A 16,397-nucleotide genomic window follows, 5' to 3' on the forward strand; every position below is an offset into this window, starting at 1 on the left:
TCTTCTAATATAATCTATATTACTACAGAGAATAAAAAAGAGGTTTTGAAGTTTCCAAATGTCCATAGTTTAGCTTTTCATTTATAATATATATTATACACTCTTATGTACAATATATATTTTCTTAATGCTAAGCAAGTCTTACTATCTCATTAGCTATGAATAACTTATTAAGTTAATAACTTTTTCACTTAATAGCTTAATAGCTATTTCTTAAGAAACCTGGAATAATAAAAATGTTGTAACAGGGAAGTCCCAATATAAAGAACCTCATTAGCAAAAATGCTATTGGTAATGGAAGCAGAATTAGGAATTGATAATTCTAGAACTAGTTCTGCTCAAAACTTTTCTGAAAGACCTTACAAAGAATAAAATATATGTGTTTTGCCTAAGGTTCTCCGACAGTAAACATGTACCCTAGGAAAAAATGTAGAGGACTAAAGGCATCTTGTCATAATCTATTAACATCAATAAATTCAAATTTTCAAGATTAAATTTTAGTCTAAAATTAGCACTGATCTAACAAAATAAGATTTCAGAACTTAATGTTATCTTAATATTTTTTTCAGTCTTAAACTACTACTCTAAAATAATGGCCATTCTGAATTTCTCTTTAAGAGTCTTTAACTCTCTAAGAGAAAATGCATATAATAACTGAAAGAATGATTCATGTAAACTGGTTATCTTAGCTTCCAAGTCACAGTACTATTGCAGTGGTCATCTTTCAGTGTCTTAAAGCAAACTACAGATCTGTATCTCCGCTTACCTAGCCAAAGGAAGACTTTCCCATTACTTGTCAACACTGGGGTGTACAACTCTCACTCTACTCCACAGCTAGACACAGAAATATGGGAAAAATAAGAAACATTTCCTGGTAATGCATAGCTTTTCTAAAAATAGGCTGCTGAAAATACCCCTTATCATAATGTATTAAATTATTTAGTGCCTCCTTGAGAGTAGTATTTTTCTCAGCTTTCTAGTAACTGACATAGACACAAGACCAACCACAGAATACCTTACGGTCTAAGAAAATAGGTACTAACACATGTCATGATTTGCAAATAAACACTAAATTCATGAATTAAAGCTGTGTTCACAAGTTAGCAGAGGGAGTGGGATGACATACTCATCAGTTGTGATAAGAACAAAGATTAGCTTAGGCTAAATACATGTTTTTCATACAATTACAGTAAATTTCCTTGAAATACACATTTTTTTTTTCATCCCACCACATAAATAAGTCTTACAGGTCTAGCTTAGAACAGTCTTAAGAAAACTAATTACTGGATTCACTGAAATAATCCAGGAATTAGAAGACATTATTAAAAAGAATGCTGCCAATTTTTACAATATAACTAAGTTCACTTTTTGTTTTGTTTCTTATACTTATTTCACTAAATCTGTGGTCTTATTGATAGAAATTATTTATAGCTGAGATTTGCTTTAAAATATGCCAGCAGGTAGGGGACAGGGTGATAAAGGTGGTGGTGGTTACTAGACTGCAAATAATAATTGCTGAAAGAGACAGGGAGAGTGTATTATACTGTTCTCTCCATTTATATGCACTTTGAAATCTCAGAATAGGGCTGGGGATGTAGCTCAGTGGTAGAGCATTTGCCTAGCATGCAAGAGGCCATGGGTTCAATCCCTAGTACCACAAAAAAAAAACACCCAAAAGTCTGGAAAAGAAAGAAATATTCAAGACATAAAAAAAATTATTAAGAAATCTCATAATAAAAACTGTGACCAAAAAAAAAAAAAAAAAATTGCAAACAAGCTAAATATTCACCGATAGCACAAACTGGTGGTAAACTTGTTTTCTTAGATTTTTAGTTATTGTTGGAGATCAGAAGAGGTATTCTTCTATACAGGACTAGAAGGAGAAGGGACAGGACTGTTTAAGGAGGGCCTGCTATGCAGCAGTCACTATAGTTGCCATATCTACCAATGTCCACAAATTCTCACAGCTACCAGCAGTTACAATCATATTCTAAATAAAGAAACTGCAATTTGGAAACATTTTTAAGGGCACAGAGCTGGTAAATGAAAAATCCAGAATATAAATTCATGTCTATTGATTTCTACCTCTATCATGCTACACTCTTGGGTCATTAAAATACTGTGCACTCAATAAATGAGTATTGATTTCAACTTTATTAAAAATATCTATTTACATAACATTTCTGTTAGTAACTACAGTTGCTCAAAACATATTCAGGGTTTACTTCAATCAAATACATATAATTTCATGGATGACCACGAAACTATAAACAACCCCATCATAAAACACTGGGCACAATCTAAAATATACGCAGGAATATTTTTAGTCCCAAAGGGCTAGAGGCAAGGAAAGCAAAACATTCTATAACAGCTGCACACCTTGATGTGTTAAAATGTAAACCTCATCCAGATGGACAAAGTGACATAACCCATCATCACACACAATTGGGAAAAATACAGCCTCAGCTAGCTCTGGTTTCAGATAAGAATTCCTTTCAGAGTTGCCTCTAAGTACCATCGCCTTAGTCACTTGTTTGCAAATAGCTACAGAAAAGGCCTAAAAATTATGACCCAAAAGGCATACAACCAAGGGTATCACAAAAGGGAAAATGTTATGATGAGGAAGTTGGTGAAGGAAACATCATACTCAACCTACTTCATAGTGATCAAAACTGCAAAAAAAAATTGAGCAATTAAGCCTGCAATTTTAGCATGCATTTCCAAAAATCTATAGGCATGTGCCATTAAGAATCTTCTAGGACAAATACCAAGAAAGTAGTTAATACAAATGAAAGTGAGAAAACGGAATATAAGTCAGTTGAGAATGTTAAGCAGAATATCACAAAACATGTTATAGTTAATTCTTTAAGATTATTCAGAAAATGACAGCAAATCTCAATAACTTAGATTTATACCAGACAAATTATCCAACACTAAATTAGCAGAAAGAAAACAAAAAATTTTAGTTACTAGAGTCCTGGTTCAGACAGTCTAGATTCTCAAATAACCTTCAGTCACTTCAGTTTTATGACTACTAATGAAGTCCTGACATTTGAGGAGCTCAATCCATTTATCAAATTAGTTATAACATCACTATGAAATACAGTGGATGTTTGGGATTTGTTTTGATGGGGCTTTTTGTCTTTTTTGCCATTTCACAGCTAGGAAAGAGGAGGCACAGAAGTAGAAAGTCTATTAGGCCCTGCACATGTCCAGCTCAGCTCCCATGTGCCCCACTTTCCACGGACCCTCTTAGCAACACCAAATGATGCTTTTTTCTTAGAAGAGACTACTCATATATACAATCAACATAACAAAACTCTCCCTTCATATTTTTGAGGAATTAAGGGGAAAATGTTAAGACAAAATTCTAAGTTGAAGACGACAAAGAGACCACAAAGGTAACTGAAATAATCCAACAGTTTAAATTTCTTGTATCAAACACTGAGACTTACCAAATGCTTGCTGCTAAATCTATCTACACTTATCCTTCAGAAACATTCTCTTGTGTCCTAACTACACAATACTTGAGATACAATAAAAATAAATTTTTGTGCATAATTATATCAAAAATGAATGTAAAAAGAAGTATCTCATGGTACTTATATCATAAATACTAGCTAAAAAGCACACTGGGAATACAAGATTTCCCACGAAATCACTTATCATATTTTATTGATTTTTAAGACACAGATTTTAAGTATTTTTGTGAAAAATACTACCGATTTTAACTGTAAGATAACCTCTTGATTTGATTAAAAACCATCCTGATTTTAGAAATGTTAAAATGTAAAACATGTACATTTTGGAACAGGTAAAACCTGGTCATTTCCTCAGCTCTTCCCCTCACCCTGCTCTCTTTTGTCCTGCGATCTTCTTCTAAGTTCTTAGGAAAAATGTATCCTCATTCCCCCACCTTGACAATCTCTCTTCTATTCCATTTATTAAACACCTCTAAAAATTTCTTCAAATAAGTAGAAGATTTTTTAAGTGTATTACTCTCTTCCATTATTCCCACACTTATACTTTTCCCAGAAAAAAAAAAAAAGATGACTTAATCAGTTCATTATATTTGTCAAACATAGTTCTTAAATGTCTCTATGAATCAATACAGCCCCATTCTAGGGCAAGATAGGTTCTGTATCCTAACAGGCTTTCTATGGCAAGTAGTACACTGCACATTGAGAGGGGCTCTTAATAAATGCATTGAGGATCACAATCTCACTCCCTAAAAAGCTCCTGAATATTCATGGCAGAGCCCACTTTTATACTCCAATATGTGAAAGAGAAAAATATCTTTTTACCTGGCTTCTAATAACAGTGGGGTGGAAAACCACTTTGTGGTAAGAGAGGTTGTAATGGCTTTCGAATCTGCCTTTACCGAAGAAAACAGCCACAGTCCAGTGAGTGTAATCAGAAGTCCCATTTTAGAGCAAAGCCCTAAAAAAAGGAAAAAGAAGGTAAAATTTAAATCTTAATACGTGGAGACACAAAATAACAATCTTAGAACCTAGAAACACAAAATAACAATGTTAATACCAGGAGCCACCAAATAACATTAAAGTTACAGAAATAGAAACACTTTTGAAAGGTACACAGCACTTAATAGCTACACAGTCCAACAGATAGTTTCTGAGTAACTGATACATAACTAAAGGAAGGTAGCACATTACATTCTGTCCTATTTCTGCTCCACTTCACTTCCTCCAGCCTATACTACACAAAAGTAAAAGTCAGTGGGTACCACAGCAAGTTGCATGCAACCAGATTTTTAAAAACATGGCAATAAATAAAACTGAAACAGATGAAACACAAATGATAGATGGTTGTTATGGGTCGAATTTTATCTTTCAAAAAAGATATGTTAAAGTCCTAACCCCCAGTAACCTAACCTCCAGAATGTGAACTTACTTGGAGACAAGGCCTTTACACAAATGATCAAGTTAAGATAAGGTCATTAGGTTGGGCTAATCCAATATAACTGGTGTTATAAAAGAGAAAGTTGGACACAGAAATAGACATGCACTCAGGCAAAACAATTTGACAATTTCAAGAGACACAGGGAAAATGCCAGGTGAAGACTGGTAGCCATTCAAATTATATTGCAAGCCAAGAAATGCCTGCTGCTACCAGAGGCTAGAAGAGGCATGGGAAGATTCCCCACATATAGAATTTCAGAGGAAATATGGTGCTACCACAACTCAATTAGGATTTGTAACCTTCAAAACTGTGAGAAAACCAATTTCTATTGTTCTAAGCCAACCAGTTTTGGCATTTTGTTATGGCAATACTGGGAAACTAGCATGTCTCAAATTATATGTCACAAACGTAACTCAAAAAGGTTCCAGAATGAGCCAGTGTAAGAATTAAGGGGTTACCAGGCTTCACGTCCGTACCTACAAAATGGGAAAGCTAAGTGCCTAGTGCATTGCTGTGGCATGCAGCTTACTGGCTCCCCTCACTGGCCTCTCTAAATACACTGAGATCTTCACAGACCATTTCAGGAAAAGGTCTTTGGCTGCAAATTTCTCTAATTTTTCAACATAGAAGCCTACCTAACAGAAACCTAATCAGACATCCCCCTGAGATATATAAAAGTCAATAACCATAGGTTTAGTGGTAAAGTGCATGTGTGATGACCTGGATTCAATAACTAGCTCCTGGGGTTGGGGGAAGAACTATGGGGCACGTAGGATGGTGTATACCTATAGTCCCAACTACTATGGAAGTTGAGGTGGGAGAATGAGGATCACTTGAGACCAGGAGTCCAAGACCAGCTTGGGCAACAGAGCAAGACCTCACTCATTTGAGAACCAAAAGGACCATCTGAACATTAGCACCTGGGAAGGCTAACCCCAGTGTCACTTCAGTTCCTTGACATTATTTATAAAATCTGTCACTGTGAAAAACAGGTAATACTGGTGGAACCAGTCAGTATCTTCTTTTTACTAAAAGTTTTATCAACTGCATTAAAATCATGCTTCATATAACACAGAAAATTTCTGAAGAATAATGGTCAAAAGCAATAAATTAGAGCAAATAAAAAAGTGGCTTTTAGAAGAGTTTTAAATTCAGATACTACCAGCATCTCTAGAAACAAAAAATAATATGAACATTCCATTTATTAAAAAAAATTATCAGAAATATCAAAAACATTAATATATGCAAAGATGACAATAGAGACTGCAGAAACCAAAGAAAATATGCACAGATAAAATCTCTGGAAAATAGAGGTACCCAGACCAGATATTTGACAATGAAAGCACTCCTGTAAGGAGTGCTTCCTGGGTACAGGAAGCTAGTAAAGTTACCAATATATCTCAAAGAAAAGCAAGCAAGGACCTCAACTTATACATACAATTTTAGATCACACCCAGACTACAAAATAGGAATAACAGTATCTATCACACAGAATCACTGTGAAAATAAAAAGGCAATATGAAAAACACTTTGTACAAGATCCAAGGTGGCGGATTAGTGGGAGCCTGCATTCCTTGTCGAGCCATAACTCAGGTTTCAAGCAGAGAATATCTGCTTCTCTGCTTCTCTGTGAGGCAGTTTTGCTGCTTATCAATCCCATGCTGTCTACTGTAATCACCTGCAGTCTACCAGCACATCAACTACTTTTCCAGTGCAGATTGCTCACTGACTGGCACCTATCATCTTCCATTTGCCTGCCTCTTGCCTGCCCATTGCCTGCCTTTCACCGACCCATCACCCACCACCCCAGGACCACCTGCCGACTGTCCACTGCTAGCCAGCAGACCAACTGCACACCGACAGTGGATTACCAGCTGCCTGCTGTCGCCTGGAAGTCCACTGTCACAGTACCTGCAGGTTTGGCTACAAGTGGCTGCCACCATTTTGAGATAACAGTCAGGACCTGTAGGACCCCTGGTCAGACTGACTAAGCCCCATCTCCAGGAACCCTCAGCCCAACTGACCACTCCCTGCTCCAGAATCCCCAGCCAACCACGCCCACACCCCAGAGCTGCAACTCCCCATTTGCCAACACATTTGAAAGCCAGAGCGGCCATCTTTGATTATCCTGGAAGCAGTACCTCTCATCTGTAGGTGGAGCAAATCACACCCTGAGATGCCTGCTGGAGACTGGAAGCTCATTGTCAGGTACCTCTCATACATCAGGCTACAGAAGACAGGGAGGTTTGAATACTATATGACTATTATAGTATAGATTTTTTTTCCTTTTTTCCTTTTTTTCTCTCCGTTTTGAAAAATTTTAAGTTTTTATTTCTTTACTTTTCTCACTCTATTTTCCTTTTGTTTACCTGTTTCCTCAGAGTTTCTTTCTCCCTTTTCTCATGCTAACATCCAACTTCTTTTGATTATGCTTTCACTCTTTCTATGATCTAGAAATTCTATATACTCTTTTCTTATCCCAATAACAGCTATATCCTACACCCCTCCTCATCCTCTTTGTCCTCCATTAGAAACTACAGACCTTATTGCAAATCTATTTGTTATATGGTAAATAATAATTGAACTCGGGCTGGGGTTGTAGCTCAGTGGTAAAGTGCTTGCTTACATATGAGGCACTGGGTTCAATCCTCAGCACCACAAAAAAGAAAGAAAGAAAGAAAATAAAGGTATTGTGTCCATATACAACTAAAAAAATTTTTTTTTTAAATAACTGAACTTATTCTCTTTATTATGACAATATTGTTAATGTCTTCATAGGGGCTATTTGGTTTAGGGCTGCATATTGTCTGTACTAGGCACTGCTAATATTGATCTGCCCCTTAAAGAAAAGGTTTTAGAAACCTATAGGGTCACTATAAGTCTATAGGGGGGAAACAGTAATACCCCAGGATCTGCACTGCTAGAGGGGAAGATACGTGAACAACGTGAAAAAACAAGGGAAGAAAATGATCCAAACAAACCTAGATTCTATATTAACAGAAGCCAGTAACAGCATGGTAGAAGAAATGTCAGAAAAGGAGTTCAGATTATACATAATTAAAATGATTCATGAAGCACAAGATGAGATAAGAGAGAAATGCAGGCAATGAATGATCACTCCAATAAGCAGTTGGAAGAGCAACTACAGGAAGCAAAAGATCATTTCAACAGAGATAGAGATTCTCAAAAAAAAAAAAACACAAATCCTTGATAATAAGGAAACAATAAAACAAATAAAAAAACTCAAGGGAAAGCATAACCAACAGAATACATCACTTGGAAGTCAGAACCTCAGTTAATGAAGACAAAATATTTAATTGAAAATAAAGTGGACCAAACAGAGAAAATGGTAAGAAATCATGAACGGAACCTCTAAGAACCATGGGACATTATGAAAAGACCAAATTTAGGAATTATCAGAATTGAGGAAGGCACAGAGATACAAACCAAAGGAATGAACAACCTATTCAATGAAATAATATCAGAAAATGTCCCAAACCTGAAGAATGAAATGGAAAATCAAACACATGAGGCTTACAGAACATGAAATACACAAAATTACAACAGATCCACACCAAGGCACATTATAAGGAAAATGTCTAACATACAAAATAAAGATATGATTTTAAAGGACACAAGGAAAAAGGATAAGATTACATATAGGGGGAAACCAATATGGATATCAGCAGATTTCTCAGCCCAGACCCTAAAAGCTGGAAGAGCCTGGAACAACATATTTCAAACTCTGACAGACATGACTGCCAACCAAGAATCCTATACCCAGCAAAACTAACCTTCAGATTTGAAGATGAAATAAAAACCTTCCATGATAAACAAAAGTTAAAAGAATTTATAAATAGAAAGCCTGCACTACAGAATATTCTCAGCAAAATATTCCATGAAGAGGAAATGAAAAACAACAATGTAGGTCAGCAAAGGAAGGAACTACCTTAAAGGAAAAGCCAATCAAAGGAGAAACCAAGCCAAGTTAAAAACCAAAAATAGGCCCAAATGACTGGGAATACAAATCATATTTCAGTAATAACCTTGAAAATTAATGGCCTAACCTCATCAATCAAGACATAGACTGGCAGATTGGATTAAAAAGAAAGAACCAACAATATTCTGCCTGCAAGAGACTCATCTCATAGATGAAAACATTCACAGACTAAAGGTGAAAGGATGGGAAAAACGTACCACAAACACAAACTCAGTAAAAAAGCAGGGGTTTCCATCCTTATATCAGATAAAGTGGACTTCAAGCCAAAGTTAGAAGGGATAAAGAAGGACATTTCATACTGCTTAAGGAAACCATAAATCAGGAAGACATAACAATTGTAAATATGCTCCAAACAATGGTGCATCCATGTACATCAAACAAATCCTTCTCAATTACAGGAATCAAATAGACCACCACATAATAATTCTGGGTGATTTTAACCCACTGCTGTCACCACTGGATAGATTCAAAAAACAAAACAACAACAACAACAAAAAAAAACGAAACAAAAATACTAAACAAAGAAACCACAGAACTCAATAACACAATCAATAATTTAGACTTAACAGATATATATAGAATATTCCATTCATCAATGAGAGAATACACTTTCTTTTCAGCAGCACATAGAACTTTCTCTAAAATAGACCATATGTTATGTCACAAAGAAGCCCCTAGTAAATGCAAAAAAAAAAAAAAAAATAGAGATACTACATGGAGTTCTATCACATCATAAAGGAATGAAATTAGAAATCAATGACAAAATAAAAAACAGAAATTACTCCAACACCTGGAGACTAAATAATATGCTATTGAATGAAGCATGAATAACAGAACACATCAGGGAGGAGATAAAAACAATTCTTAGTGGTAAATGAGAAGGATGATACAACATCAAAATCTCTGGGACACTATGAAAGCAGTACTAAGAGAAAATTCATTGCATGGAGTGCACTCAAGAAAAGTACAAAAAGTCAACAACTAAATGACCTAACATTACAGCTCAAAGCCTTAAAAAAAGAAGAACAGAACACCAAAAGTAGTAGAAGACAGGAAATAATTACACCAGTAGACTTAAGGTTAACAATCATACGGTTATTTCAACTGACACAGAGAAAGTGTTCAACAAAATACAACACCCCTTCATGCTCGAAACACTTAAAAAAACAGGGATAGTAGAAACAAACCTCAACATTGTAAAGGCTATTTATGCTAGGCCCATGCCCAACATCAATCTTAATGGAGAAAAACTGAAAGCTTTCCCTTTAAAAACTGGAACAAGACAGGGATGCCGTCTTTTACCACTTTTATTCAACATCATCCTTGAAATACTAGCCAGAGCAATTAGACAGACTAAAGAAATTAAAGGGATACAAATAAGAAAAGAGGAACTGAAGATGTCACTATTTGCTGATGACATGATTCTATATTTAGAGGATCCAAAAAATTTCACCAGAAAACTTCTAAATCTCATAAATGAATTCAGCAAAATAGCAGGATAAAAAAGCAACAAGTATAAATCTAAAGCATTTTTAATACATAAGTGATGAAACATCTGAAAGGGAAATGAGGAAAACAACTCCATGACAATAGCCTCAAAAAAAAAAAAAAACAAAAAAACAAAAAAAAACAAAAAAACAAAAAAAAAAAACTTGGGAATCAATCTAACCAAAGAGGTGAAAGATCTCTATAATGAAAGCTACAGAATTAAGGGAGACCTTAGAAGATGGAAAGATTTCCAATGTTCTTGGATAGGCAGAATTAATATTATCAAAATGGCCATACTACCAAAGGTGCTATACAGATTTAACACAATCCCATTTAAAATCCCAATGACATTTCTCATAGAAATAGAAAAAGCAATCATGAAATTCATCTGGAAGAACAAAAGACCCAGAATAGCCAAAACAATCCTGGGCAGGAAGAGTGATGCAGGAGGTATCACTATACCAGACCTTAAACTCTACCGTAGAGCAATAGTAACAAAAACGGCATGGTATTGGCACCAAAATAGACAGGTAGACCAATGGTACAGGATCAAAGACATGGAGACATACCCACATAAGTACAATTATCTCATACTAGACAAAGGTGCCAAAAACATACAAAGGAGAAAAGATAGCCTCTTCAACAAATGGTGCTGGCAAAACTGGAAATCTATATGCAGTAAAATGAAAGTAAACCCCTATCTCTCACCCTGTACAAAAATCAACTCAAAATGGATCAATGATCTAGGATTAGGCCAGAGACCCTACATCAGATAGAAGAAAAAGTAGCCCCGAATCTCCATTACATTGGCTTAGAGCCAGACTTCCTTAACAAGACCCCCATAGCACAAGAAATAAATGCAAGAATCAATAAATGAGATAGATTCAAACTAAAAAGTTTTATCTCAGCAATGGAAACAATCAATAATGTGAAAAGAGAGCCTACAGAATGGAGAAAATCTTTTCCACACACACATCTCCAAAGTTTATAAAGAACTTAAAAAAGTTTACACCCAAAATACAAAGAACCCAATCAATAAATGGGCTAAGGAAATGGGCAGACACTTCACAGAAGAAGATATATAGGTGATCAATAAATATATGAAAAAGTGCTCATCAGCCCTAGTAATTAGAGAAATGCAAATTAAAACCACCCTAAGATTTCATCTAACTCCAATTAGAATGGCTATTATCAAGAACAGAAGCAATAATAAGTGTTGATGTGGATGTGGGGAAAAAGGCACACTTGAACAATGCTGGTGGAGTTGCAAATTGGTGCAGCCACTCTGTTAAGCAGTATGGAGATTCCTCAGAAAACTTGGAATGGACCCACCATTTGACCCAGCTATCCCACTCCTCGGTTTATACCCAAATCAGCATACTACAGTGATGCAGGCACATCACTGTTCATAGCAACTCAATTCACAATAGATAGTGGAACCAACCTAGATGTCCTTCAATTGATGAATAGATAAGGAAACTGTACTATATATATATACAATGGAATATTAGTATATATATATATATATATACTAATATATATACACAATTGTATATATATATATACAATGGAATATTAGTCATAAAGAAGAATAAAATTATGACATTTGGTGGTAAATGGATGAAGATGGAAAATATCATGCTAAGTGAACTAGATCAAGCCCAAAAAACCAAAGGCCAAATGTTTTCTCTGATAAGTGCATGACAATATATTACAAGGTGAGGTGATACAGGGAAGAGAAGAATGAAGAAACTTTGGATGGTGTAGAGGAAAATAGGGTGGGAGGGGGTGTGCCACAGAAAGATGGTAGAATGAAACAGAGAGCATTATCCTATGTATATTTATGATTACATGAATGATGTGAATCTACATTGTGTACAACCATAGAAATGAAAAGTTGTACCCCATTTGTGTACAATGAATCAAAATGCAGTCTGAAAAATTTTTTTAAAAATTAATAAAAAAGAAAAATCACTTTGTAAAGTACAAACTACCATCCCAGAATCAATCACTCTAGTAAAACATTTTATTGTAAGAAAAACAAATTCTAAATTATAGAATGGCATATCATCAAAAATAGGCCCTGGAAATTTACCCTCTGTGGCTAGAAGGGGGTGGGGGGGGGATCTTCCCCAAAAGTCACTTGAGTTTCTAAATGGGAGACAGCGTATATGAACTGCATTGAAGCAGTATTATGATTCTGGCTATGTTTACAATTTGTTCTGAAGGGGCCTAGCTGTGTAACACCCACAAAGGGACGATTACTGATGACAACTGAACACCACTACACAGTAACCCCAGGCAGACAGCAAGTAGAGAGTGGTAAGGGAACTGGGACACAACAAAATCCCCCTGAGAAACCTCAGCCTTTACTGAGCAATGACTTGGAGCTAAGCATCATGTTAGATGTTCTACATATACCATGTTACCTAATATTTACATAATAATCTGGGAACAGAAATTCCTTAAGGTAGCAACCTTGTTTGCTTTCTTCAAAATAGTAAACAGTACAAGTACCTGGCAGACCATATGTAGTCCATAAATATGCCACGTGAAAGGATAATATCATCCCCACTTTAAGAAAGTAAAAACTCAGAAAGGCTTTTACCTTAGGCACACTGGGCAACTAATAAACAGCAATTTGGAACCTATACCTGCCTGTTTTTAAAGTTCTCTAGTAAAATCCTATCTCCCCTTGTTCTCTGGTTTTATGAGAGATAAGAATTCATACTGGGCAGACTCAGAATGAGCAAAGTGCTTTACTGTGAGAACCAAGGCAAGTCCAAGGATTTTTTATGAAACAAGTACTTAGAGCACAAGTGGCTGAGAGAGGAACAGTTTTAACCCAAAACTAAGGGAGTGGGTCTGAGGCTGGGACAAAAGCAAACTGATGAACAAGCCTGACAGATCCATAATTAGGTTGGCTTCAGGGACTGAATGTGAGCTCCTCAAAAGCAGGGAATTCTGTCATGGTCACCGTCCGTAGCATAGCCCGGAACATAGCGGGCACTCAGTCTGAAATAAACAGGTTTCATTCATTAAAGTATGAATGAAACCAACAGAACAGCAAGAAGAATGTAGCAGGTTGGTTCCCCAGCACTACCCTCCAGCTCCCCCCAAAAACTGATGTTTGGCAACATCTAAAATTTGCCAGGCGTGTGGTGATGTGTGCTCAAAGTTCCAGCACTTGAGAGGATGAGGCAGGAGGACTGCTTAAGCCCAAGAATTTCAAGACCCCTTCTCAAAACAAAAACAAAATAAAATAAAATAATAAGGAGTGTGGCACCCAAAGCAAAGATAATACAAACAGGCTAGGGCAAGAAAGATAAAAATGAAAATTCTATATACCTGAGTTGCCCAGAGGGCCCCTTGCACTATTTTAAAGAGAAAGCGTCTGTTTTTGAAAAGGCACAGCACCACCAGAAATGAGAACAAAAGAAAAGGTATACATTGAAGAGTTTTGCCTCTCTAACTCCACATTGTTTCTACAAGTAATACTAGAGGAAAAGGTTGTCCAAAGAAACAGAAGAATCTCACTGAAGTGGTTTTGTCTGAGGATGCCTTCATTTTATGAGACCCTTCATTATTCAGATCCTAATGGTTCTTTGATGTTACTTATAAAGATGAACAGTCTGGGGCGGGGGATATAGCTCAGTTGGTAGAGTGCTTGCCTCACAAGCCCAAGGCCCTGGGTTCAAATCCCCAGCACCGCAAAAAAAAAAAAAAGATGAACTGTCTGAGTGGTAAGAGTTGTCAAACTGTGTGATGTGGCACTGCACAATCACAGGCACAATGCTTTGTACTATGATAGATAAATAGAAAACACTCAAGTTCTAGGTCCAACTGTATCATCAAATATCTGTAAGATCCTACTATGTTTAAATTAAAATACTATCTTTTGCTCATGTATCTACAGTAAGATACAAAAAATATAAAGAAAAGTTATGTATGGTAAACACCTCATTTTTTTAGAAAACAACTGGCAGAGTGATGTTAAGTCATCAACAACTTTCTCATCTTCCATTTTTACACTGGAGAGAACAGCTAACAAATACTTTAAAAATAACCTGCAACTGCGAGTTTAAGTGGTCAACCAAGTTTCAACACAGATAGTAATAATGAGGAAAAATATTAGGAAGCATCTTTTGAGAATTAACTTCTCAACTAATTAGGCTTACTATACATTCAGATCAATTAGCAAAGCCATTTGCTGTGAACCACATAAATCTAATTTCAGCTAAAAGTATATCTGATATGAAAACGATCTGATAACTGCAGAAGTTATCACATTTTGTCATAGTTATACTTATTCCCCTCAAGTTAAATGTGCATTAAGATACGGTGCAGCCAGGCACGGTGGGGAATGCCTGTAATCGCAGTAGCTAGGGAGGCTGAGGCAGGAGGATGCAAGTTCAAAGCCAGCCTCAGTAATTTAGCAAGGTCCTAAGCAATTCAGTGAGACCCTATTTCTAAGCAAATACAAAAAAGGGCTGGGGATGTGGCTCAGTGGTTAAATGCCCCTGGGTTCAATCCCAAGTATCAAAAAAAAAGTGTAAATGTACAAAGTATTATGTTTACTTCTCTTAATAAAAAGTTTCAGCTAAGTTTATCAGAAGCAAACCTAATGGAAAGGCTACAACCATCTCCTTCTGTGGTGTTAACTAGCTACTTAAAATGTCTTTAAGTGTTTACCAGGGTACAAGGTATTACAAGAAAAGAGGGCACTTTATACTAAAATTTTCTAGCAAGTGCACCGATGAATGCTTCCAAAGCACAGTAAGGAATAAGACTCCAGGTCCAAGAATAAACAAAATATGCTCCTTCACAATATATAAAAAACGCAAAACGAGACAGAGATTTCGGCCAAGGAACAAGAACAGTTAACATCCATAACTTATTGGCGATTCACGCAGATATTCTTCTGGAAGATCTCACACTAAAAGTGAAACCGGATCATCCAATTTCCAGCAAACGGAGCCCAACATGAAGTGAAAACGGCAACCAATACGCATCACTCGATTTCATTTTAAGGAAAATAGAAATCTACTAAAAAAAAAAAAAAAAAAAAAAATCATCTAAGCCCTGCAAAGTGCCGGTTCTCAACCTTCGTAGGGTCAGGTTTGGTCTAAATTCATGTTAGGGTACTTCCTCCTTCTGCACTTGGGTACGTGGGTCTAAAAGCTCTTCAAAGAAGACGTGAGACCGCTGAAGAGTTCGCCACCACCCCAAAGCAAGAAATACCTTGCACGGAAGACCACTGTAGACAACCTGGGGCGCTCATGAGGAGGGGGAAGGCTGAGACAATGCAGGAGAAACTGAGTCAGGGTAGAGGCAGAAGCTCAAGGTGACCTGAGCACAGGGTCGTCTCGTGCCCTAGACCCTCTCCTCATCCACCAGGCCTCCCCACGCCGCCCCTGGGTACCTGTCACTGGTCGCGCAGCCGCGACACATGCGCTGCTCGCGACCCCCTGGCTGCCCATGCACCGGCTGCGCTTCGTCCACTACAGAGCCTCTGACTACGCCGGGGCGGGGCGGCAGCGGTAGCAGCGGAGGCTGCGCCAGTGAGAAGCCGACACGCGCCTTTCCCGCGGCTCGACTCACGAGCCGGTCCCAGAGAATCGCCCAGCTGCCAGCAGCCCCTTTACTTCCGCTTCCTAAAGGCAAAGACCGGAGGACTTCCGAACACCGAGTTGTGGCCAAGGCAGTCCAGAGAGTCGCGCCGCCGCCATCTTATCTCCGGGCAGGCCCCGCCCCTCTCCTTAGTCCCGCCCTGAAGCCTGGTAAGGACGTCTGCTCGTTTTCAAGGTCTTGGGAGGGAACCTCCAGCCGATGGCCCGACCCAAAAATCTTTACCAACTGCGGAAGCCAGCAAGGGATTTCAGCCTTTTGTTTTTCCGATCTGGGCTCTGGGAGATCCACTCAGTCTCTTCTAATGAAAACCACTGTTGTACAATAAAAGACAAATTGTCTTAATGTTTCTGAGATCTTA

The 16,397-nt window shown here is 37.3% G+C and overlaps 1 protein-coding gene across 4 annotated transcripts in view; it reads right to left on the reverse strand.

Annotated features, from left to right (window-relative positions):
• UGGT1 (UDP-glucose glycoprotein glucosyltransferase 1) overlaps positions 1 to 16,138 on the reverse strand; it is a 170,597-nt gene extending 154,459 nt beyond the window's left edge. For 2 of the 4 annotated variants that reach the window (XM_079130425.1, XM_079130426.1), the window contains exons 1-2: positions 15,831 to 16,138; positions 4,305 to 4,440 (exon numbers count right to left, since the gene is read on the reverse strand). In XM_079130425.1, the coding sequence (XP_078986551.1) occupies positions 4,305 to 4,440; positions 15,831 to 15,888 (194 nt within the window). In that variant the 5' untranslated portion in view covers positions 15,889 to 16,138. Of the gene's footprint in view, positions 1 to 4,304; positions 4,441 to 4,539; positions 4,639 to 15,830 lie in introns of those variants that run through there. The other 2 variants (XM_079130424.1, XM_079130427.1) reach the window with 2 other exon arrangements.
• Between the last annotated feature and the right edge of the window lie 259 nt (positions 16,139 to 16,397).

The sequence above is a fragment of the Sciurus vulgaris genome, assembly GCF_902686455.1.
Source record: "Sciurus vulgaris genome assembly, chromosome: 3".
Classification (NCBI taxonomy): Eukaryota; Metazoa; Chordata; class Mammalia; order Rodentia; family Sciuridae; genus Sciurus; species Sciurus vulgaris.